At 40.7% G+C, this 26,910-nt stretch overlaps 1 protein-coding gene across 6 annotated transcripts in view; it reads right to left on the bottom strand.

Moving 5' to 3' along the window:
- PDE8B (phosphodiesterase 8B) overlaps positions 1-26,910 on the bottom strand; it is a 274,179-nt gene that overhangs the window by 134,061 nt on the left and 113,208 nt on the right. For 3 of the 6 annotated variants that reach the window (XM_053907256.1, XM_019462938.2, XM_019462943.2), the window contains exon 2: positions 7,594-7,650. In XM_053907256.1, coding sequence (XP_053763231.1) covers positions 7,594-7,650 — 57 coding nt within the window. Of the gene's footprint in view, positions 1-7,593; positions 7,654-26,910 lie in introns of all 6 variants that reach the window. The other 3 variants (XM_053907255.1, XM_019462937.2, XM_019462942.2) reach the window with 1 other exon arrangement.

Here is a 26,910-nt window from a genome sequence, read left to right on the forward strand (position 1 = left end):
AGTATCGTTATCATCTGTGAACAGTGAAAGTTTGACTTTTCCCCTGGAAACCTGGGTGCATTTTACTTCTTTTTGTTGTCTGATTGCTGAGGCTAGGACTTCTAGTACTATGGTAAACAACAATGGTGAGAGTGGACATCCTGGTCTTGTTCCTGACCTTAGAGTGAAAGCTCTCAGCTTTTCCCCATTAAGGATGATATTAGCTGTGGGTCTTTTTTATCCAGCTTTCATGATGTTGAGGTATATTCCCTCTATCCCTACTCTGTTGAGAATTTTTATCAAGAATGGATGCTGTATTTTGTCAAATGCTTTTTTGCATCTATTGGCAGGATTATATGGTTCTTATCCTTCCTTTTATTAAGGTGGTGTATCACATTGGTTGATTTGCAGATATTGAACCATCCTTGCAGCCCAGGAATAAATCCCACTTGATCATGCTGAATAATTCTTTTAATGTACTGATGGATTCGATATGCTGGTATTTTGTTGAGAATTTCTGCAACTAAGTTCATCAGGGATATTGGTCTGTTATTCTCCTTTTTAGTGGTGTGTTTGGTTTTGGAATCAAGGTACTGCTGGCCTCGTAGAATGAATTTGGAAGTTTTCCTTCCATTTCTATTTTTTGGAACAGTTTGAGAATACGTATTAACTAGTCTTTAAATGTCTGGTAGAACTCCCCTGGGAAGCCATCTGGCCCTGCACTTTTGTTTGTTGGGAGATTTTTGATTACTGATTCAATTTCTTTGATGGTTATGGGTCTGTTTAAATTTTCTATTTCTTCCTGTTCCAGTTTTGGTAGTTTATATGTTTCTAGGAATTTATCCATTTCGTCCAGATGGCCCAATTTATTGGCATATAACTTTTCATAATATTCTCTTATAATTATTTGTATTTCTGTGGTGTTGGCTGTGATCTCATTGTGATTTCATTGGTGGCTTTATATATTTGGGTCCTTTCCTTTTCTTTTTGATAAGTCTGGCTAGGGGTTTATCATTATTATTAATTCTTTCAAAGAACCAGCTCCTAGTTTCATTCATCTGTTCTACTGGCTTTTGTTTCTATATCATTTATGTCCACTGTAATCTTTACTATTTTCCTTCTTCTGCTGGCTTTAGGCTTCATTTACTTTTCCTTTTCTAGCTCCTTTAGGTGTAAGATTAGATTGTGTATTTGAGAGTTCTCCTGCTTCTTGAGGTAGGCTTGTATTGCTATATACTTCCCTCTTAGGACTACTTTTGCTGCATCCCAAAGATTCTGGACTATCGTGTTTTCATTTTCATTCACTTTCATGTACTTTTTTATTTTGTCTTTAATTTCCTCATTAACCCATTCATTCTTCAGTAGGATGTCCTTTAACCTCCATGTATTTGCAGTCTTTCCTTTTTTTTTTTTTTTTCCTGTGGTTGACTTCAAGTTTCATAGTGCTGTGGTCTGAAAACATGCAAGGTATGATCTCAAATCTTTTTGTACTTGTTAAGGACTGATTTATGACCCAGTACATGATCTGTTCTGGAGATGTGTATCCTGCTGCTTTAGGATGGAATATGCTGAATATATTGGTTGTCTATCTTGTCCAGTGTGTCATTCAAAGCCATTGTATCCTGGTTGATTTTATACTTAGATGATCTGTTCATTGCTCTAAGTGGAGTATTAAAGTCCGTTACTATTATTGTATTGTTATCAATGAGTTTATGTTTGTTATTAACTGATTTATGTATTTGGGTGCTTTCAAGTTGGGGGCATAAATATTTATAATAGTTAGATCTGTTGAATAGACCCCCTTTATTATGATATAGTGCTCTTTTTCATCTCTTGTTATAGTCTTTGGTTTAAAATCTAGCTTAAGTATGGCGACTCTGGCTTTCTTTTGATGTTCTTTAGTATGATAAATGGTTTTTCATCCCCTCATTTTCAATCTGCAGGTGTTGTTAGGTCTAAAATGAGTCTGCTGTGGGCAGCATATAGATAGATCTTGTTTTCTTATCCATTCTGATACCCTATGTCTTTTGATTGGAACATTTAGTCCACTTACACAGCAGTATCTATTATTGATAGATATGAATGTAGTGCCATTGTATTACCGGTAAAGTCATTGTTTCTGGAGATTTTCTGTTCCTTTCTAGTCTTTGTTGCTTTTGGTTTTTCTTTCCCAAAGAGTCCCCTTTAATATTTCTTGCAAGGCTGGTTTAGTAGTCAAGAACTCTTTTAGTTTTTGTTTGTCTGGGAAACTCTTTATTTCTTCTTCTATTCTGAATGACAGACAGCCTTGCGGGATAAAATGTTCTTGAATGCCTATTTTTCCCATTCAGCAACTTGAATATATCATTCCACTCCCTTTTGGTCTGCCAAATTTCTCTGGAGAGATCTGCTGCTAATCTTATTAGTCTTTCCTTTCAGGTTGGGGATTTGTTTTCCCTTGCTGCTTTCTTTTCCTCTATTTTTCAAATTTTACTACGATAAGTCTTGGTGTTGGCCTTCTTTTGTTGATTTTGATGGGAGTTCTCTGAACCTCCTGGATTTGGATGCCCGTTTCCTTCCCCAGATGAGGTTAGCCTTCAGCTATAATTTGCTCAAATAAACCTTCTGCCCCCTTCTCCCACCCTTCTTCTTCTGACAAATGGTATTACACTTTATGGGGTTACTGAGTTCCCTAAGTCTACATTCGTGATCCAGTATTCTTTCCCTCTTCTTTTCAGCTTCATTATTTTCCATAATTTTATCTTCTATATCATTTATTCATTCCTCTGTTTCTTCCATCCTTGTGGTCATTACATTCAGTCGGTTTTGTACCTTGATTATACTGGGGTCTTCTATTGCTTTTCTTAAGCCTAGTTAGTATCTTTATGACTGTTGGTTTAAATTCTGGCTCAGGCATATTACTTATATGTGTTTTGATTCGATCCCTGGCTATGACCTCGTTTGTTCTTTATTTTGGGGTGAATTCCTCCACCTTGGTATTGTATCTGGGTCTCTGTCTTCTGTGTGTTAGGAAAATCTATTATGTTTCCTGCTCCTGAGAGTAATGTCTATATTAAGAAGAAGTCCTATACTGTCCGCTTCAGGAAGTGTTTCTGGTGGATACTGTGTGCACTCCACTATTGTGTTTTGGCTGCACTTTCCCTCTGGTCAGTCCTTTGCACAGTTTCTCTTTGCCTGCATGAGAATTGTCTGGAACTTGTCCGTTGTGTGGCAAGTTTTAACGAAGTGTGCTTTGGTCTGCTTATTACAAAAAGGTAGATCCTATTTTCCCCAGAGCTGAAGCTTTTAGCACTCTACGATCAGATTTGGTGGACACAGGGGTTTGTAAAGATCTTCTGGGGTTGGTGCCTGCTGCTGCTCTGACTCTCAGGCCCTAGTTCACAAGCACCTGTGGAGAGCAGGGGATGAGGCTTGGTGTAAATAATTCAAGCCTCCATGTTACTCACTGAAGTCCATCCATACTAATGGGCAGGGGTAAAAATGGCATCAGCTGGCTCTCTCCTCCCAGAGAGGAGAGTTCATGCCTACTACTCTTCAGGAAGCCCTCACAGAAGAGTGAACAATCTCCTGTAATTTGTTGCAGACATCCATCAGATCCCTGCCTTCACCCTATGTCCAAGCCATCTGCCCATCCAGCAGTGCAGTGCTCCTGTGTTTTACATCAGGCATGCCAGATGTGTTTCAAATCTCCGAATCTTAGGGACAGGGCATAGCACATACCTGTGTTGATCCTCTGAGGGAGGGTCTTGCTGCACTGTGGCTCGTGCCCATTTGCCCCAGAAGGGCAATCACATAAACACAAAGGGGCTTGGAGTGTATGGTTAAAGTGAAGCAAAAAGCTGGCATCCAATTAGCTGCCCTCAGCAGGTGTCTCTGATTGTATGCTAATTAATGGGGCAGTTCAATGGCACCCACTAGCTCTGTGGTCCCTGGAGAGGCAGTGCCACCTCTCCCAAATGCACTCCAGGAAGGGGAACTGTCTCTCCCAGTGCGACTCAAGGGATCCTGAGACCATTCTGTTCACTTCTGGGCCCTCTGCCCTCCTTATCCACAGAAGCACCACTATGCCCACCAGGCTCCACCCAGCAACGGCACAGACTTCTAAAACTTTAGTCTTTGAGCTCCGTGGCTTGTAAAAACTTGAAATAATCAGCCCCTTTCGTTTTGCCTGCCAACGATTTTAGGGAAGTACTTTTCTTGTGCAATGCCATGCCCTCTGTTCTTTCTGTCCCTCTCTCTCCCTCCCTCTCTCTCTCTCTTACTCTCTTACTCTCCCTCCCTCCCTCATCAGGGATCCCTCCCTCTGCAGCACTGGTGATTCTTTTCTCCCCCAAATCACATATCTTCTCCCTTCCACAGTGTGGCCTCTTTTCTCCTTCTAGTTGTACAGTTTGTTCTCTCAGTCCTCAGATCAATTTCATGGGTATTCAGAATGATTTAATATTTTTCTAGCTGTGTTTGAGGGATAAGGCAAGCATAGGGTCCTCCTACTACTCTGCTATCTTAACTCCTCCTCCAAAATTCTCAAAATCTGACAAAGGACTTGTAATAAGAATATATAATGAACTACAATTCAATAATGTTTTAGAAGTCAATCTAATTGGGTGACTGGATGGCTCAGTCAGTTAAGTGTTTGACTTTAGCTCAGGTCACGATCTCAGGATTCATGGGTTTGAGCCCTGCATTGGGCTCTCTGCTGTCAGTGTAGAGACTGCTTCAGATCCTCTGTCTCCCTCCCTCTCTGCTCCTTCCCTACTTGGGCGCTCTCTCTCAAAAATAAATGGACATTAATAAAAAGTCAATCCGATTAAAAATAAGACTTAACCAAACATTCACAAAAGATAAAAGAATTGCCAATAAGCCACTAAAATTCTCAACATTACTAGTCATGGAGGAATAGAAATTTAATTCACCATAAGATAATTAGCTAAAATTAGAAGACTGCAACACGAGTCATTACCATGGATTTGGAATAACCAGAACTCTCATATTGTGTGTAGGAATATAAAACAGTACAACCCACTTTGAGAAGAAATATCGAAGTCTCTTACAAAATTAAACACACCATTATTTTGGAGTTTCTAACAAGACAAAGAGGCAAATAAAATGAAACAAAAGGCATTCCGATTGGAAAGGAAGAAGTAACGGCATGACCCTGTATATAGACAATCCTCAAGAACCCATAAAAAACTCCAAGAGCTAATGAAGGAGCTCAGCAAGGTTGTAAGATACAAGGTAAAGAAACAAAAATACATTTTATTTCTATATACTAGCAATGAATAATGCAAAAATGAAATTAAGGAAATAATTCCATTTACCACAGTATCACACAATAAATTTAAAATACCAAAGACATACACTATACAACACTGTTAAAAGAGGTTAAAGAAAATCTAAATAAATAAAAACATCGTATTAATGAACTGGGAGACAAAATTGTTAATGTTGCAATATCCAAAACCAGATTCATAATCTGTTGTATGATTTGCAATCTTTTAGGCGACTCACACCACACACAGCACAGTAATCAAGATAGTGTAGTACTGGCACAGGACAAACATACATACCAGTGGAACAGAATTGAGAATACAGAAAATAAACCTTCACAGTTATGGTCAGTTCATTTTTGACAAAGGTGCCAAGACAATTCAATGGGGGAAAGAATATTCTTTTTAACAAGTGGTGCTGTGACAACTCAATATCCACACGAAGCCCTACCTCATATCATATACAAAGATTAACTCAGAATGAACCATAGAGCTAAATTTAGGAGGTAAAACTAGAAAAAACCAAAGCAATCAATCTTTGTGACCTCAGATTGGACAACTGATTCTTACACACGACATCAAATGATGATGAATGAAGAAAAATTTCAGAATGATACCTATAGCCTCACCCCTTTGACATAAAGCTTTAAAATATTCAAAAGCAGAGTAATTATTATGAATGGACACACACATATGTAGAATAAATATACAAACACCTAGCATAATCAATTTCCAAAGAGTGGTTACTTTTAGGGAGGTGAGGATTGGAGGGGAGCAATACAGAAAGATAAGGGGAATCTTTAATTTCTGGAGAACAAACTCAAACAGAGAAAGTATAATGTTAATATTCAATAAAAGGGGTACAGCTATACTCATGTACTTTAATGAATATTTGAAATACTTTACAATTTGACAAATTATGTTTTTAAAAGTCGAGACATCCTTAGTATGATCATTAATTTCCAGTACAACAGAGAGTAAAAATTAAGGTAAATTAAACTAATTGTTCCAAAACTATACTAATCTCAAGGAACATTCTGGAAATTGCTTTGGGAATAAACACCATTATTAGATCCTTTGTCATTGCCTTTATTCAAAATGGAGCACAAAGTACACGCCCCCAGAATGATTACTGGAATTTTCCACTTGTTTGTATTCTATACAGATAGTTGTGGCTTATGTTTATTTTAGTAAATTCTTTTTTCTCTCTCTACTCCTAAATTTGTTTTCATCCAATTTTCCCAAGCTAAATATCTTCCTTTTGTTTTTTTCCTTTCCCTAGATTTGTATTTCCTTTCCTAAGCAACAATAAAACATTATTTTCTTTTCCATTTGCTCATAAATCAAACAGTACATTTCCTTGTTTGGTTTTTCACTTTCATCTACATGTTTGGTTTGCTTACATTTTTTTTTCTGCATTCTGCACTTTTCCCAAGTAATTTTCCCAATGCACAAGCTTCCAGGTGTTAACAAGCTACTTTTTTATAGGGAGAAGGCTTGCTCATTTAGGCCTATCGGGAAGATGTGTATGCAGATGGAGATTTAACAATAACCACTGTTGATTTAAAAGGGTACCAATCCTTCCACCCATGTTCTTCTGAAGCGGCCAATAGACCCTGAGGGCTGTGGGGAGGATGGCTGCAAAGCTGCTGCCATTTTTAGAGTCAGGTGAATGCCATAGGCACTGGGCCTTCTCTTCCTGGAGCTCGCTCAGTACTAAAGAGTCCAGACGAACACATGGCTCAAGACACAGGGGACAGGAAAGAGGAGCCTCCTGTCATCTTTTCTTCCCAGCCAACAACAGTTGTCATTTACTGAGACCTCTGCAGCCAAACAGTCTTCTAGGCACTCAGTGCAATTTAATTTAACCCCTAATTCCCCATGAGAGAGGGGAATTATCATCTCTACAGACAGGGCACTGGGTAGAGAAGTCAAGCAATATAAGCAAGGTCACATAGCTTAGTGACCCGGCTGGTAGAGCCAAGACTCACATCCACCTGTGGCTCATGGCAAAAGCCCTGACGCTTGCTACACATAGCTTCTTCCCTTTCTGACTGCTGCAGGGTGTGAGCAGTCCAAGTTTTTAGTGAGAGTTGTCCTCCCTCCCAACCCACCACGCAACCTACCTCCTGTATTTATACTCAAGACGGGGCAGTGTTTAAATTCTCAAGAAAACAATTTGATTCCTCAAGTATGACATTATGAAAAGTCAGCAGTTTCACAAAGACATATATACACAGTCTGTATGCATGTACAGGTGTGTTTGGAGGGGCAAGGATGGCTACGTGCTGTGATACTGAAAGAGCCCCTCCAGGAACAAAGCCCCAGCTGAGTAATGGAGGCATACCTGAATAGGATCCTGCGTCAGTCTCATGGGCCCAATGCGTACCTCCGCAGAAGAAACCTGCTAAATAAAGGACAAAACATGAGATGTGTCGACTCAAACTACCAGGAGTGACGAATTCTTCCTTCCTCAGAATATTACATTATGCCCCTTTATAGACCCTAACTGTAAGGATTCAGTTTACGGACATGGAGAAAGTAAAACATCATACACAGCATAATCCTGGTTTTGTGTAAGAATATATACAAGTGCTGAAATTGTCTTGGAGGGATATCATCAAATATGAAGTAGTGGATTTCAGGTTGTTTTTAAGTATGGGTTTTTATAATAAACAAGTACCGTTTTATGGGAGAAAAACATTATTTTCTGAGCACCTACTATGTGCTCGGCACCATGCTAGACAATTATTATTCTGAAATCTTGAGTACAAGTTTTTCTTAAATGTGGGAACTACAACATCTCTATGGTTTTAAGATCTGTTCCTTTATTTAGATCTTCATTTCCTTATCTTCATTTTATATGAGGAATAAACAGCTTATTCTTGCCCATGTTTACCATGAATAAACTCATTTCAATTGAACCTCTTCAAATCAACTAAGGAACCCCATAGCATGCCAAGAGGCAAACCGTGATTCACTCCAGGAATGAGCTTAGGTGTTCAGCGGCCAAAGCCATCTCACTGCTTCAGCTGTAAGCATAGAGCAAATATTTGTCTTTAATTACTGTGCTTGGATTTCTAAGAGGAATTTTTCTCTAGATTACTGGACCAAGGGTCTTGGCCTCACCTCTATGGATCCAATTTTGTTTTTCTCCAAGAAGATGTAGTCATTGTGCCACCACTTGGAAGTTTATCCTGCAGTCTACACACTAGTTCGGTCCCTGTCAATCCTATGGAACACCTTCAGCAAGCATAAAAATCCACAGTGCGGGAAATAACTCAGTAATAAACCAAGGACCAAGACGAGGCTTTATCAGTTAATAACAGCAGAGCTCTCATTACGCTTTAATTTTGAAAACTAAAAGTTTCCCTTTCTCCTTTCTTCCTTTTCCTCCGTGCTTGATTCCTGCTGGGCATGGTCTGTATCTTCTCCAAAACATGACTGAACTGTTCACACTTTTCTCTTTAAAGTTGATCCCTCAACCCTAGCATCATTGCATGAAGCAAAGCTGCTGGGGGGCTTTGGTCTTTTACCAAACTAGCCAGCATAAAACTCAAAGCCCTCAGATGACGGCTCAAGTGAGGTTCTTGGTCCTCTGTGGTAGGTTCCGCTTGGAAAGGCAGCTTCTGGACAGTGGGTCCGTCCAGTAGGCCTGGCACAACTCGTAACAGCCCAGGGCCTCAAGTCCCGGAACCCATGGACCAGTAACAAGTTCCTTCCATGTTTTGCTGCTACCTTCAGGTCAAAGAACATGAGACCTCATGCTTCTTCCCTTTAAACAAAACAATATACTGCAAAGCGTTACTGCTGGTAGCAGACCCAGCATATATGCACAGCCCCAAGAATGACTCCATTGAAAAAGGACCAGCACCACACCTCCTGGGTCACTAGGACTCTGCATCCCCCCGGCCACCCAGCTCTACCCTAAAAACAGATTTTAGGGGCTACCGGGATGGCTCAGTTGGTTAAGCGACCAACTTTGGCTCAGGTCACAATCTGTGGTTCGTGAGTTCAAGCCCCACATCAGGCTCTGTGCTGACAGCTCAGAGCCTGGAGCCTGCTTCAGATTCTGTGTCTTCCTCTCTTTCTGCCCTCCCTCATTTACACTTTGTCTCTCGCTCTCTCTCAAAAATAAGCACTAAAAAAAAATATTAAAAAATAAATGAAAAGGTTTTGTCTGAACCAGACACGGCCCTTCAAAAGCAGTGCAACTGCTAGAATTTTATTTTAAAGCTAATAATTAAGAAGCAAAACCAATTTGGTACAGTAAGATAAATTTGACTGATAATCTAGGGTATCTCTTCACGGTCTCTGTGCCCTCTTTTGGATTTACTGCACCCACCACATATGTAAGCTCTCCTCCAACAGGCCACCTGTGAATGGTTTCTCCAGCAAAACTGGCTCCCAAAGTGGTCATCCAGGGGCAGAAAATAAATGAAATAAGTAGTATAAAGTTTGAAAGGAATAAAATAAGAAGTGACTCACTTTGGAAGGCTAAGGGATAGGGAGAAGGATCCTTGCTGGAAGGGCACAGACCATCCAAAAAAATAATTCACTCTACCCATACATTTCTTTTTTTTTTTTTTTTTTAACATTTATTCATTTTTAAGATTGAGGGAGACAGAGCATGAGCGGGGGAGGGCAGAGAGAGTGGGAGACACAGAATGAGAAGCAGGTTCCAGGCGCTGAGCTGTCAGCAAAGAGCACAATGCAGGGCTTGAACTCACGGACCGCGAGATCATGAAGTCAGACAAGCTTAAGTCAGACACTTAACCGAATGAGCCACCCAGGTGCCCCGTAACCCATACATTTCTGTATAACTTTGTAAATAACCACCATGTGCACGAAGTACTTACATAGATAGCTTGCTTTTTTTTTTTTTCCTCTGTTGACTAAGAGCTCACAATATATTCCTGATGAAATCTCTCCAGAACAAATCCTGTGGAACAGTGTAATGACTGTTGGCACACAAATGACTAGATTCTCTTCAAGGAAATTATTCTCATTATTGTCTCCTATTCATTTAGGCCCAGAGGACCCAATTACATTTCAGCTTTTTATGTTACTGAATTTAGACATGACACAGGTCAAGTCACTTTTTCACATAGGTCTCTTGGTGGGATAAAAGCCCTGAGAGGTGGCATTTGTGGGTTTTTAATATCAACATTAAAAATAAAGTCAATTACATTTTCTTTATAGGTAAGGAAATAATGACTCATTTGGAGTAATTCTGAAATAGTCTTTGCATTATTGTCAACACTGGCAAATCTTTTAAACTATGATCCTTTCTGCCATGCATTTTATGTCTTTAGAAAATACAATGCTTTTGCTGGAACTATCAAATAAGCTCAGTATGTTACCTCCAGGGGACTGCAAGATTTGAACGTAGAGGAAGAAGTGTTCTAAAAGGAGGACAAAGACCTTCTCAATGACTTCTGATCACAACTCAGAAGAAGAGGGAAGGAAAAACCCCTGAAGCTTATTACTTCATTGGCATGAGGTAAAATTTTTCATGTATTTTATTTCTTTTATTTTGGGGAGGTAACTATTACTTTATTACTTTATTTATTTTTGGCGCTAATGAGTTAACAGGCCCAGGGTTGCGAAGGTTGATAAACTGACATGTTAAAATGACTTACATGTTTGGTACAGTGGTAGGAGCTTAACAGTATTTTCTCATTTAATTCTCAAAATCCATTTCATTATTTTAGCCATGTGAATTACAATAGGCTAGATTATACTGTGGTATCAAAGAGACCCAAAATCTCAGTGGCCTAATATTATAAAGGTTTATTTTTTTATTCATACCAAATTCACTATGGTGTGAGGCGACCTTCCAAGGCAATTCCTCCTTGTGGTTACTTAGCAGTCCAGGCCAAGAGAAAGGCAGAGGGAAAGTCACAGGAGACTCGGGCATGGGTTTTTAAGGTCTCAGCCTGTAAGTTACACACACTGCCTTCCCTCAGCCCAGTGGCCAGACCTGGTCACATGGTCCCACTTCACCATAAGGAGGTGGGAAATCTAAGGAAGCAAATGGGTACAAGTTATATAGGCCTTTTTAAACTTTGCCAAGAGAACATCACAAGATGATGGGAACACTCCTCAAGCCCCCCTGTCTCCCAAAGACTCTGCTAGTCACTTTCACAGGAGTGACCTTAGGGGGAGACAGGCAATGGTCACTGAGTAACAGTACATAATTTTCGAATCGACACTCGACCTAGAACATATCCTTTTCCTGCCATGACAGGAAAGACCCTACCGTCTTCTTCTATGGCCCCAAGAGTCCCTGGCCTGCATCCAACATTTTAACCTCGGCCTAACCCAGCTCAGCAGGAAGCTGCCATCTGAGGCAGGGCCCAGGAGAAGTGGTACAAGTTTGGCTGAATGTCTTCAAGACCCCTGCCTGTCACATCTCTACCCACCTCCTCTCAGCCCTACTTCACTGTAGCACACTCCACCTCCAACACCAGCTTAGGCCTTGGGTTATCAGCTCCCTTAGTCCTGACCTACACTTAGCTTCCTGTCTCTTGGCTTGCCTCTTCCTTCTTAGTCTGTGCTCCCAGTCATCTGACCTTGGCCTCTGTGTCCAAGCCAGGTCAGCTAGCCCAACAGAAAGGCAGAAGGTCTCCTTGCTGGCTCTGGGGGCGGGCGCAAGGCAGCGACCAGCAGAGGTAAGCCAGCGGTAGGCATATTCACAGCCGCACCAGTTTGCAGAGTTCTGTTTCTAACATGGGAGCCTTACTGCCTACATTTCACCAGTTTGTCAAAGGGTGTTTATGAACATCAACAGGAGACCACATACTGATGACTCTGTAACTGAGCCAAGATTCTCCACTTCAAAGAGTGAACTCTGAGCAAGTAGAGAGGCACACATCCTCAGTTAGTGTATTAGTTCTGAGTCCAGGCAGTCAAGAAGTCTGCCAAGGCCACAAAGCAAGCAAAGGAGGGGGTCACAGGTAGCATAATGCCAGCACCCAGGAGGAGAAGAGGATGAGACAAGAATGCGAAGAGAGACACTTCCTAGCTGCTCTGACCACACTGCTTTCCCCAACCGCCCAGGGAGGAAGGACTGCTGACCGACAGTGCAGATTTAACCATCCAGTGTTTACCACGTGTCAAACACTTGTGTGTACACACGTCCACACATGGTAACAAACACATGCAAATACATGCAGCAGGCTAACCAATTCACAGAAAAGTTGGCTCTCTAGGGGGAAAAAAAAGCCCTATTTGTGGCATTTGCTGATTCTGTCGTGTAAATACTTTCACTTAAATTAATCTCAAACTCACACGGTTGGCCCCTGACTGTATCTTTTCATTGTGAATGGAAAGGGTGTGTGAGTGGCAAACTCGATGAGTCTCTGTTGGTCTCCACATGTCTATCGCTCGCTTTTGTCTGACAGTTTAATGAGATACAGAATTCTGGTTGATAGATTTTTTCCCTCAAACTTTGAAGCTAAGAGAAAGGAAAAAGTACTTCTGGTTTTCAGGGCAGAGAGATCAAGGAGGCAAGCAGCTCATGAAAAACAGGAGGATGTTAAGACTGTGTTGGGAGAAGAAATTCCAGACATACGGAACAAGAGAATCAAAGGAATGGAGGCCAGGTCACAAAGGTACAATGGCAGAGAAACTTTAGACTGGGAGGGCTGGGTTCAGTCCCTTAGAGGATCCCGGAAGGAGTGCCCCTCCCCACCCCTTGCTTTTTTACCTGTAGGCACCAACCACACTGTAGGTTTCTGAGTGGAGAATTCACACAATCAGATTTAGGACTTGGGAAAACAAAAAATCAAACATCTGGTTTGTCTACTTTCTGGATAGATAAGAACAGATTTAGCAAAACCAAAACAAACACACTGCCATGAGTAGGAACTAGAGCACTGAAAACAAGTGGGAAAAATATGTCACAATGAACAACAACAAAAAAAAAAACGGACCAAAAAACCCCCACAAAGCCTGGCCTCATTTCAATGGAGAGGCAACTCCAAGATGAAAACCAGCTGGTGCAGGTCAGGCAGATGAAAGACAAAATCTGGAGAGAAATCAAGGCAGTTGAGGCTGGCTAATTTGCCCGTCACCGCACCATGTTCCCCGCAGCTGACTGCCACACTGCAAGGTATTTTCAGCTTCAGGAGGTTTGCCAGAGAACCTGCACTTGAGTTTTAGAGCTTCCCTCAAACAGGAAGCAAGTGAGAAGTCAGGAAGAAAAGCAGCTGACCTGGAAAACCCTTGCTACCCCACCTGCCAGGCACAGCTGCTCGAGTGCCCCCACCATGAGGGCTGTCCAAGCCCAGCTGCACCCTGGCACCCCTAAATTGCTCTCCTCAGCACCCTCCCCTACTGCAGAGCATTTACTGTATTACTCCTTTCTCCTTGGCAAAACCGAGTTTCCTGAGGACACAGAGTCTGTCTTCCTCACCAATTTCTTCCCAGGATCCATAAGGTATTCAATAAATAAATGCAACTGAAGCAAACTGCCTAAAATCACACAAATTTTAAGTAGTGGAGTCAGGACTGAGACTTCATTTCTCCCCTGGCACACCGAGTGCCATGTTCTTCCATCATGCTCCAGCATTTAGAGAATTCTGACTGCACTTTTCTGTCACGAGTTTCTGGGTGTGGTTCTGATTTCGCAAAACACATGATCCAGTCTCCACCAACCCCTGCTCGGGTCCTGGTTGTCCATACTAACAGGGCTGCTGCCAGGACTAAGAAGAAGAAAGTCAAGTGTGTGTGTACGTGAGTGTCTGGGCTACTGTGTGGGGCTTCATTAACTTCCACCTTCCAAAAAACAAGCTCAAAGTCTGAATCTTCCCCCACTTCAATGACTTCGTATTTGGAATCCCTTCCTCCCTGCCATCATCAGTACTGAGTGTTCACACAGGTGAACACACACGCACAGCTCAAAGCAAATATGACTTCACTTCTATGGAGAGGGGCGACTCCCTGGTAAAGATCATTTCCATCACCAAAGGGAGCTGTAGGCTCAGGAAGACTCATTTTTAAATGCCCTTAATCAACTGTGCCTGCTGACCCATTGCCTCTGACTTTAGTACTGAATCCTCTCAAGGTGTTCCCTGTCCACCCTCCATTCCCCCGCCAAATTCTTTATTCCTCTGAGCAAGCAAAGGCTGTGTATCACTTTTGCCTTTTTTAATAGGCCCAAGCCTGCCCTCTGGCTTTCAGTCCGAAAGGCACCAGTACGGACTATGAGGACGCACGTGCCTGTCTCGTTCTGCTCTCCTGTCTCATCCACTCCTCAGGCTCCCCTGCCCTCAACACATCTAACATGCTTCCTTCCGTCTCTGTCAGCCATGGGGCCCTCACCGTGGGCTCTGTCCTCACATCAGCCTCCAGGCCCCCCCTTGCTTTGATTCTGGTCACCCTAGAGCATCTCCTGGCAACTCTGCTGCTCAGAACTTTCAGGGCCCAGTAGGTGGTTCTGACCCTCCCCTCAACTTCCTGCTGCCAGTCTCTGATCTAGAAGTTTTCATGTGCCTTGCATTACAAGTACCTGAGGTTTATTAAATGTATATATGTCTGGGTCCTACTTCAAACCAAGAGAATCACAATCTCTAAGGATGGGTCCCAGGCATCAGCACTTTTAAAATCTCAGGTGCTAAGCTAGGGTTTAGAACCACTGGTCTATTCTAAGCAAACTTGTCTGTTGTCAACAGCAGACTCAATTACGTGTTAATTCATTCAAGAAATAACAACTGAGTAATTACCTCCTGAAAGGGACCAAAATCTACCCAAACACCCTCTCCAAAATCACAAGATCACTTAGGCAAGAGCAAATCCTTCACATGTGATGATTTCCCCAAACCAATGACTTCTAAATTAAAATTTAAAAAAAAATTTTGTCTGTGTTATAAAACACATATATGGAAGATTACTTACAGTCATGGATACAGTGGGTGACATATCTAGTGATTTTTTTTTTATGCTCTGTTTTGTGATCTCTTAGAACAGTACATTAATTTGCCAGCATGATGTTTCATTGCAAAAACATACAGATAACTACACATCAAAATATATCACTGTCAAAGAGATCGATTTGCCTCTGAAATTTAAAACTTCTATTCACCAAAAACTAAAGCAAAATCAAAAAATACTAATAAAAAGGGAAAAAGGGAGAGCCCAAAAGATAAAAAATCAAAAATTCAGGAAACAACCAAGCATTGGTAACCAGAACATAACAAAAACCTCTAAAAACAATCAGGGGAAAAACGACAACCAAAAAGAAAGTTGGGCGAAAGATTTGAAAAAGAAACTTGCAAAGAAGGAAATGTACGCATGAAAAAATGCTCAATCTTTAGTAATAGGAAAATACTGCTAAATTACAATGAGATCCTATGTCACACCCAGCCATTTTTTAAAAGCAACACATTGGGAGAAGTAGGAAGTCAAACAGTATCATGGGCCAGAAGGCTGACCCACACGAACTCATACATTGTTGGTGGGTAGGTAAATTGGTCCAGCCACTTTGATAAATATTCTAAAAAAGATGTAGAAGTGTATGTGTACAATCCAACTCCTATGTGATCTCTGTGGGTTTCTCTGGGGGTATCCTGCATTTACAAGAATATTTGGAGCAAATTTTTTTTTTTTTCAACGTTTATTTATTTTTGGGACAGAGAGAGACAGAGCATGAACGGGGGAGGGACAGAGAGAGAGGGAGACACAGAATCGGAAAGAGGCTCCAGGCTCTGAGCCATCAGCCCAGAGCCTGACGCGGGGCTCGAACTCACGGACCGTGAGATCGTGACCTGGCTGAAGTCGGACGCTTAACCGACTGCGCCACCCAGGCGCCCCTGGAGCAAATTTTTAACATAAAATTTGGAGACAGCATAATCCAAAATCCATTAGCATGCATCACCAGAAAAAATATTTTGAGGACTATCCATATAATGGAATTATTATACAACAAAAATATCTCTTCTAAGAACTACTCATTCAAAATGGATGAATCTCACAAACCTCGAGTAAAAAAAAAGATCTAGAAAAATACACAGCTCAGAACACCATTTAAAGTTTTAAAATATTTAAAATACTGAATATAGTTTAGGCATATTTTAACAGTACAGAGAAAAGCTTATAAATTTCCAATTAAGGCCAAGTGGTCCGGCTGGTGGAAAGGGGAATGTATATAGATAGGAAAGGAACTACCAGGGGCTTAGGAGTGACTACCTAGGTGTTTAAAGAATTATATTTTGTAGTTTGTCTATCTTAAATACTGCAAAATAAATTTATAATATATTTTATTGGAAAAATCTATTTTCTATTTTTGAGTTAACAGCAGTAACCACTATACAAATAGCCTACATATACTATTTCTTTCCTTCTAAAATCTTCATATGGCAAACTAAGGTACTGTGATTAAAATTCCTCAGAATAGAGATAAAATTTCCTTGAAACTTAGTAAAATGAAATCCTAGAAAACTGGGCTGGGATTCAGGGGCCTCACTCAAGAGAACTGCTCTGTGACTCAGTATGAGGTGGCTGATGAATCCCCCCCAAACATCAGCTCATGTAATAATCACAGCAACCCCACTTTTTAACTGCTGAAGACTTTAAAGCTTCCTAAAGGTTAAGGAACTCACCCAAGGGGCTAGAGTTGAGATTTAAGCCCAGACCCATCTTACTTAGAAGGCCATGCTCTTACTTATATATTCACTTATATTTTGACTTGTTCTAGAAAAGTCTTAAGATGATATGCAGAGAAACTAAGAAAACTTTTTAAATGATTTACAATTAAATGAAAGATCTGGGGGCGCCTGAGTTGCTCAGTCGGTTAAGCCTCTGACTCTTGATCCCAGCTCAGGTCTTGATCTCAGAGAAGTGAGTTCAAGTGTCATGTTTGGGCTCCGTGCTGGGTGTGAAGCCTACAGGAAGGAAGGAAGGAAGGAAGGAAGGAAGGAAGGAAGGAAGGAAGGAAGGAAGGAAGGAAGGAAGGAAGGAAGGAAGGAAGGAAGGAAGGAAAGGAGGGAGGGAGGGAAGGAAGGGAGGGAGGGAAGGAAGGGAGGGAGGGAAGGAAGGGTGGGAGGGAAGGAAGAGTGGGAGGGAAGGAAGGGTGGGAGGGAAGGAAGGGTGGGAGGGAAGGAAGGGTGGGAGGGAAGGAAGGGCGGGAGGGCAGAAGGAAGGGCAGGAGGGCAGAAGAAAAGGCTGAGAAATAAGGAGCACTGAGAAATGAAGTGAGGAGATCCTTACGTACAGCCTACGTCACAGCCAACACAGCTGTCAGAGAGAGAGACGCAGCCCTCAGCCACGGCCACATACAAGATGAGACAGTGATGGGCTTTCCAGCACTGTGTCTTACAATGCCCCCCACCCATGACTTCTTCTCCATTTCCCAGACACTGGTGTTAAAAAGGCTGTTCTTTCTTACCAAGTATCACTGCTTCCCTCAGCCAAGTGGAAAAGGTGATCATCTATCATACTGTGCCTGGAAAACACTGCAGCAAGAAAGGACAGAGACCACTGAGGTCATCCTCATGTTAGCGCTGAGGTGGTAAAAGTCAACACCGAAGATATCTGGATGCCATCAGATCCTAACACACAAAATGTGGCCAGCACAGTCTAATGGAGGAGGCATTTTCTCCCCCGCACACACCCCACAAATCAGATGACAGATATTATTTATTTATTTACTTTTCAAGTTTATTTTTATTTATTTATTTTGGGAGTGTGTGTTTGAGCAAGGGGGGGCAGAGAGAGGGAGAGAGGGGGAGAGAGGGAGGGAGGGAGGGGGAGAGAGTGGGAGAGTGGGAGAGTGGGAGAGTGGGAGAGAGGGAGAGAGGGAGAGAGAGAATATGAATCCCAAGCAGGTTTCACACTGTAAGCATGAAGCCCAACACACTCAGGGCTCAAACCCATGAACCACAAGATCATGACCTGAGCAGCTGAAGTTGAGTCAGATCAGATGCTTAACAGACTAAGCCACCCAGGCACCCCCAATCAGATGACAGAAACTATTTAGACAATGTAGTAAATTCATCTACAACCATGAGAAAAGAACTCCACCTGATAACAAATACACATTAAAATAAAAAGAAGAAAAATGGCCAAGTAAACAATCCATGAAATGGTGAGTACCCGAAAGAGGCTAGCACAAGGAAACCTTACAAAAAATTAGCTTCAGAGGAAAAAAAAAAAAAACCTAACCATACTGAGATATGATTACGTCAAAAGGCTTTACATTATACATGCAGTCCAAGAACCAAGGCATCAGCCTTCACAAACGTAACAATTCTGACACTATCATTGGGTTTGGTGTGTATAAACTTAACACTATTCCCAGATTCCAAAGGTCAAACCCAGAGTCTGACTTGGAAAGCAGAGGAATGTACAGGCAACCGCAAAACGTGACATCTCTCAACTAACTTCCTTCCTTTTATTAGGGATATTACTGATAATGGACACTGCCGGATGGCTTGAAGCATTTACAATGACATTGTATAACAGAGAACTAACAAAGCACAGTCCATCTCTAATTATTCAGGAGGCAGTTATCCAGATTGTGGAAAAACCCAAGCGTTTCTCATGCTCTTCCAGCCTACTCTGTGCCTTCTCTGGAACATTAAATGAAGGCAGGAAAAAGTGAAGGGGGATGATATTCAAATCAGTCAATTCTGCTACATGGTCAGCAGTTCTGGTAAGCAGATTTGATGGCAAGGGAACAGAAACCATCTGCTAAAAATGAGTTTGAGATTTCCTGTGGATTTCAATCATTCATACTGCCTCTGTCCTCAATTTTGCCATTGATAAGCTAGAGTTGTCTTAGAAAACCAATAGTGAAATGTCTCCGCTACTTGGCTCCAGGACAACATCATGCTAGGGACCCAGTGACACTGAAACAACTCTGTATTTTTCACCACACCTAGTACTGCACCAAAAGTTCAACACATACATTTTTCCTGACTCTGGTTTGTCAGGGCCACTCACACTGAAGTAAGTTGCAAACATCAGTCCCCGAGTCCATGGATCATATGGACACTGGGGTTAATAAAACAGTGTCAAGCTCGGATTCCCAGTTAAAAACAAATCCCATTTAAAAATAAGTATTTCTGGCGCCTGGGTGGCTCAGTCAGTTGAGTGTCTGACTTCAGCTCAGGTCATGATCCCACAGTTCATGGGTTTGAGCCTCATGTCGGGCTCTGTGCTGACAGCTCAGAGCCTGGAGCCTGCTTAAGATTCTGTGTCTCCCTCTCTCTCTGCCCCTCTACCATGTGTACTCGGCTTCTCTCTCTCTCAAAGATAAATAAACACTTAAAAAAAATTTTTTTTAAGTAATTCATGAGAAGTCACCTATAAAATGCAAATGTTCCCTTTTTTGGAAAAGAAAGTTTTAGTTATTTGTTAAAAACAATAATTTCTAAACAGTTACTCATAAAAAGCACCATTCACATCCTAAAGATGTATGACTTAAGTCAAACACTACACAGTTAAAACCTCAACATTTTTACCAAGTTAGCAAGCAAGACAGCCACCCATGAGATAGTATCCCAAGAGCCCTGTGACCTCTCCTATTTACACAAGGTTGCACACAGCAGCAGTCAAGAGCCCAGGGTGCCCTGGCCCTATGGTTCCACAGGGCTCACATCAAAAGCCAATGGGACAACACCCACAGTCTTATTCCTTCTTTTCCAAAAAAAATTTTTTTTTTAGATTCAGAGATAAGGACACTTAACTGAGCCACCCCACCCAGGTACCCACAGATAGCTTAAAATTTTAAATGGAAAAAAAAAAAAAAACCATAAGAACACTGAAGAAAACATATAGGTGAATACTCATATCATTCAAGGGCCTGGAAGGCCTTGCTGAAAATAACAACAAAGACATAAACAATGAAGGAAGTGATGGTTAGAGTTTTGCTAATAAAAATAAATATGTAAGAGTATAATAAATATAAAATTACAAACGAAACTGAGAAAAAATATTAGTAATATATGGTAGAAAACAAAGTGCTATACTTATTAGAGTTCTTCAAAATTTAATAGGATAATTGTTAAAAAGCAAGCATCAAAAATGGGACAATAAAGGACAGACAATTCACAAAACACACACACAAATAGGCTGTAAAAATTATGCAACAATGTTGGGCCTTTCTGGCAATCCAAAAACGTGAATCAAAACTAGATTCCACTTTTGCTCATCAAATTCCCAAGATTTTACAATGATGATCCCCAATGCTGTTGAAGGTCTGAGGAAGTAAGTATTTTCTTTGCTGGAGGGGAGGAAAACTGTCCCAGTGACTCGGCATTCCTTACCACACCAAATGCCTTCCTGGGCTATGGTAACGTAAATGGTTAGAACTTTCAAACGTGTTTGCGACTCTTTTAGTTGCCACCCCCTTTCCTCTGTTTATACATCCACCATGATGTTTATCATGTGATAATTCTGCCACCATAACCACTAGCTGTCAGAAGCAGGAGGATCCTAGGAAACAAATGGCAACTCCATCCAACCCCAGATAGAGAACCAGTAAATGATCAGCTGTGACAGGTGCATCCCAGCACCCAACACCCATTTCCATCTGCTACAACCAGGTCTGACAGCTTTTGATGAGTGGGTGCTTAATACATCATTAAAAAAACAAAAAAGTCCTTTGTAAATCAAAGATCATTCTGCTCCTTGGCACAAAATGCAGGATGCTGGAGAACCAAAGCTGCCAATGTTGCTATCTGGTAAAAGGTTTTCAGTGTAACACCAAATCTGATATCCTTTTCCCCATGTGTAACTAAGGGGCAATAACACATGCTCCTTGGAGGGCAGATGCTGAGTCTGTATTAATCATGGATGGGTCTCCAGTGCTTGGCACTTCAGGCAATTGATAAATGATAGATATTATTTTCACAGTATCTCATTCATTCTTTTGGAAAATCCTTACTGAGCGCCACAGTGAGCTAAAAACTTAATAGGTGCCTTACACTTATAAACTAACTTCATACGCTGGATCATCAAAGCATAAGCTCTTTCTTTACATTGCATTAAAATGTAGTCCCCGAACATTTGACTTGCTTACATGAAAACACAAATGTCCACTTGTGGATTAGCTAACTTTACCTAACACTTCCCCCACTGTCGCAGAAAATCAAGAATTGCTTTACATTCTTACTTGTATTGTTAGAAAACAGTCTTCCAGGTATTGCCTCCTGGTAAATGATAATTGCCAAGAATTTGGGAACTGGAAGGCTCCTGAGGGATCGTCTCCCTTAACCCTTTCATTTTACAGACTGCCCAGTAAGGCTTAAGAGGCTATGTGGTATGCTTGAAATCATACACAAGCGAGATGGTAACACTGGGATACAATCGAAGTCTCCAGGCTTGCAGGCCAGTGATACTTCTACCCTGCCCTGCTGTTTCTTCCTGGTACTCACCAAAATGCTTTCCCTTTAATAACAGAAGCAGAGAACACCATATTTTTAGGCCTTGCAAAGAGAAGATTTTAGAATAGGTTTACCTGTGGTCAGCTTTAGTCCCAATCCCAAACGCATGACTGCATATAATTTCAGAATCTATAAATACATACCATATACTTGAGCAAATGGCAGACTAACCACAAAGGTTAATAGCCTTTACTAGCCATTCTGGAAGAGATTGTGAATTATTTTTAAATGAAAAGGCTAATCATGAGTTTAAAAATATCCTCAAGGGGCGCGGGGTGCCTCAGTCAGTTAAGTGTCAGACTTCTGCTCAGGTCATGATCTCACGGTTCGTGAGTTCGAGCCCTGCATCAGGTGAGCCCTATTTCTCTCTCCCTCCCTCTCTCTCTTCCTCTCTGCCCCTTGCAGTATTCTCCCTCTCTCCTTCTCTCTGTCCCTTGCTCACTTGTGCCCACCCTCGCCCCAAGAAAAATGTCCTCAAATGTCTCATGGTATCATTTTCCTCTACAACTCATTTTCTAAAGCCTTTTACGAAATATGACATAATTTACTCAGTCACAGAAAAGACTAATTAAGCAGTCTCTGAGGCCACTCAACTAGAACACATGTCTTTTAGTGTGGACTCATTTATTAGTCAAAGGCAAGATATAAGTGGCAATGTAAAAATCCAGAGAATAAAAGGAAATGGATGGAGGGAAGGGAAAAGCAGGTAAGAGCTGACATTCATATATGGTTAGGTAAATCAAGGACAAATTTCCTACCAACAACAAAAAAATTCCTCTTGGACCGGCTAAGATGCAGGTCTGGGTCCCTGAGAAATAATTAAAAAAATATTAATAATAACTGAGATCAGCAAGGTGTAATAAGGAAAACCTGATTGGGGATCAAAAGCCTATGTTCTTTCCCAACTCCTACGTTAACTAGCTGTGTGTTCATGGACAGATGATACCATTACTCTGGGTATCAGTTTCATAAACCGAGAGTTAACCTCAATGCTTCTCAAACTTGCCTCAAACTCAATGCTCCTGTCCCTTGCCCTGCTGCCAGCCAGATGCAATAGTAAATTCTGTCTGGAAGAATATGCCATCACACAAACTCTCAAAGTGCTCAAATATATTGTCCAATACTCAGTAAAAATAACTAGTCTATAATGAGAAAAAAGAAAAAATATTGACCAAAAACTAAAAAGGGAACACAATTAGACAAATAGAAGTTTCAGATAGAGGAGTTAGCATACACAGACCTTAAAATAACCACAGTTAATATGTTCAAAGAATTAAAAGACAAGATATAAAATTTTGGCAAAGAGACAGAAGCTATTAAAGATATCAAATGACAATTTTCACACTGAAAAATACAGTAATTAAAAACAGCCACCAACTGGGTGGGTATATAAGGCTCTGAAATACAGGGAGGAGAGAGAAACGGGGGACTGGGATATACATCGGAAAAAAAGATCTAGACTAGAGTACAGGGAGACAAAAGAATAGAAAATATAGGAAGGAGTTTAAAAGATACCTGGAACACGGAGAAAAGGTGTCATATACATGTAATGTCATTGGTGGTCAACTGAGAAAGAGAGAATGGGGCAGAAACAATATTTGAAGAGCAAATAGCTGAGATTTTCCAATACTGAAAAAATAAATCAAGCCACAAATTTAAGAAGTGAGATAAACCCCAGGAATAAAAAATACAAACAAAACAATATCTACGGATATTATTTTTAATTTTTTTTTTAACATTTATTTATTTTTGAGAGAGCGAGACAGAGCATAAGCGGGGGACGGGCAAAGAATCCAATGCAGGCTCAGAGCCTGATGCAGGGCTCAAACCCACAGACCATGAGATCACGACCTGAGCTGAAGTCGGATGCTTTACCGACTGGGCCACCCAGGCACCTCTACTCATATTATTAAAGAATAATTAAGAGCAAAATACAAACTGAAAAATATTTTAAGATAGCCAAGGAAAAAGATACATTGCTTTAAAGGAGCAATAATTGTAACACTGACATCTAACTTCTTGATGGAAATAATGGGAGGCAGAATACAATGACCTGGTAACTTCAAAATGCTAAAACAAAGTCCAGGCCAGCCTAGAGCTCTATATCCAGCAGCAATATACTTCAAAAATGATAATAAAATAAAACTTTTATAAATATACAAATAAAATATATATAGCATATGTATTTTATAATATATATAAAACATAAATACAACAAAAACAGAGTTTGTCATTAGGTGTGTAGCACTAACAAAAAGACTAAAGAGGGATCTTCAATCAAAAAGCATTGATCTAAGTTGAAAGCTCACAGACAGAAAATAATGAGTATCACTGGGAAACGTAAACATGTGAGTAAATCTAAGTGAATACTGAGGGTAGAAAACAACAGTAATGTCTTCTTCAGTTTAAAAAATATAAATAAATAAAACACCATACACGACAACAAGAACATAAAATTAGTAGGGAAATTTATTCTCAGTTCCTTCTATGGTCTGGAAGGGGTAGAGGTATTAACACTGGACTACTGAGAGTTAATTTTGTAATTTCTACTCATTACAAAAGAACATTAAACAGAGTTTGTAGCTAACAAGGTACTAGAGTGGAGAGACAGAATAAAGTACATAAACTAACAAACCAAGAGAAGAAAAATATGAAGTGTGGAACGGGAGGAAAATGAAGCAAACTAAAATAATAGCATTGAATACCAATATATCGCTAACTGCATTTAATATAAACAAACCTAAGGTTCCACTTCTAGTAAGAAAGCGTTAACTCCTAAATCACCAACCCTCTCAACTGATAACAGTGATAAACTCTAGACAAAAGTGACAACCTGAGGGCTCTGGACCGTGAACAAAGCAGGCAAGATTCAGGAAGGGGACTATCAACTTAGAGAAAGAGTCCAACACCTGTTGTTGAGGTTACCAGTTTTTCAGTTTTGCCTTGAAGGCAGGCCATAGTCACAGCAGGGCAAGGGAGGATCAACCTCTGACAGACAGTTCACCATCAAGCTTGCCTAAGGAACCAGAAGATGGAGTGTGGGGCCACAGGGGCTGCTAGACAGTGAAGGGAGAGTTCCAGCAAAGAGGGAAACCAGAGAAGAATTCTAAACTCTGCCCAAATCTCTGGCTGAAACTTGAACAACATATGCCCAAACCAGATTCCAAGGAGCCCAGCTCAAGATCAAATAGCTTAACTGATATTTGAATTGCCTCCACCTCAGATGACAATAGTATTTACAGTGTGTGTCTAATAAACTTAATCACCTGCTAAAACAAACCAACTAAATCAACACTCTCCAGAAGAATCTGGAGTCTTCCCAACACATCAACCACAATGTCCCTGATACAATCCCAAATCACTGCATATCTGTGCTGACAGCTCAGAGCCTGGAGCCTCCTTTGGATTCTCCCTCTCTCTCTGCCCCTCCCCTACTCATGCTCTCTCTCTCTCTCTCTCTCTCTCTCAAAAATAAACATGAAAATTTTTTTTAACTTAAAAAAAAAAAGAAAAAAATCACCCAGATATTGCAATGACCAGACAAGGATTTTGAAGCTATTATAATTATGCTCAATGAGGTAAAGAAATATATACTCATAACAAACGAAAAAGAAGAAACCTCAGCCAAAAATAGATAATATAAAAAAGAAATAGAATTTTTACAATTGAAAAATACAGTACCAAAAATAAGTATTCCCTAGATGAGATAAATATCAGAATAGCCATTACAGAGGAAAGAATCCATGAACATGAAAATAGATGCATAGAAATTATCCAGTCTGAAGAAGAGAGGAACATACTGAAAAAAAAAAAATCGAGGGCGCCTGGGTGGCGCAGTCGGTTAAGCGTCCGACTTCAGCCAGGTCACGATCTCGCGGTCTGTGAGTTCGAGCCCCGCGTCAGGCTCTGGGCTGATGGCTCGGAGCCTGGAGCCTGTTTCCAATTCTGTGTGTCTCCCTCTCTCTCTGCCCCTCCCCCGTTCATGCTCTGTCTCTCTCTGTCCCAAAAATAAATAAAAAACGTTGAAAAAAAAATTAAAAAAAAAAAAATCGAGACCTAGGGATCTGTGGACAATATAAAAAGTCAATTGGAGTCTGGGGTGGAGAAAGGGAGAGAATGAGAGATAAAAATACTAGAGAAAAAATAGGCTGAAACATTTCCAAATTTGCAGAAAGACCTATGTTTACAGATTTAAGAATTCAACAAAATCACGAACAAGAAAGAGATGAGGAAAGCTACGCCTAGGCACATTCTCATCAATCTGGGAAACGTTCAAGATAAAGGCAGCCACAGGAAACTACACACTGTGCACAGTGGGACAGTCCCAACAAATGTTGAACGTTCTTGAGAAACAGTGGAAAAGGGACAACTCTGAAGTTAAGATAGTTCTAGACAAAGGAAAATTAGACAATTCGTTGCCCACAGACCTGCAGTACAAGAAATGCTAAAACAGTCATTTCAGGTTTAAGGGCATAACAGAAGGAAACAATCCTGTTGAGGAATAAATAAAGAGCATCAGAAATAATAAAATATAAAAGGTTATTTTACGGGATGCCTGGGTGGCTCAGTCAGGTGACCATCCAACTCTTGGTTATGGGTCAGGTCATGATCCCAGACTCATAGGAGGGAGCCCCACATCAGGCTCTGTGCTGAGCATGGAGCCTGCTTGAGGTTCTCTCTCCCTCTGCCCTTCACCCCTGCTCTTGCGCTCTCTTAAAAATAATAATAAATAAGAACTCTTCTAAGAGATAATATAGGAGACTACCTTCATGGCCTTGGGGTAGGTAGAGATTTCATCAACTACACTAAACTTCTATTCATCAAAAAACATTTATTTATTGTCAAACGGGGATGATTTTGAGAAAAAAAAAACAGCACAATCATTACTCTGGAAGACTGTGCATAAACTGGGACAGTTAGGCACAAACTTAAAATACAGTGACACTACCTACCTACTCCTAGATAAATAAGCAACGAGAGTGTGCCTATATGTGCATCAAAGAATGTTCACAGCAGCATTATTTATAATAGCCCTAACTGGAAACATCCCCAATGTCCCTTAACATTAAAATAAACAGAGATACAATCATGTGATGAAATACTATAAAAGAATGAAAACAAATAATGCAACACACAGTAAGATAGATTCATCTCTGAAATGTAATACTAAGCAAAAGAAGCTAGACATAAAATAATACAGGCTATATGATTTCATTTACATAGGATTCAAAAATAGGCAACACTACTGTATAGCTTTACAGATCAAACTAATAAGA

Source organism: Panthera pardus, unplaced genomic scaffold (assembly GCF_024362965.1).
Source record: "Panthera pardus isolate Hobbes unplaced genomic scaffold, ASM2436296v1 HiC_scaffold_2, whole genome shotgun sequence".
In the NCBI taxonomy this organism is placed as follows: Eukaryota; Metazoa; Chordata; class Mammalia; order Carnivora; family Felidae; genus Panthera; species Panthera pardus.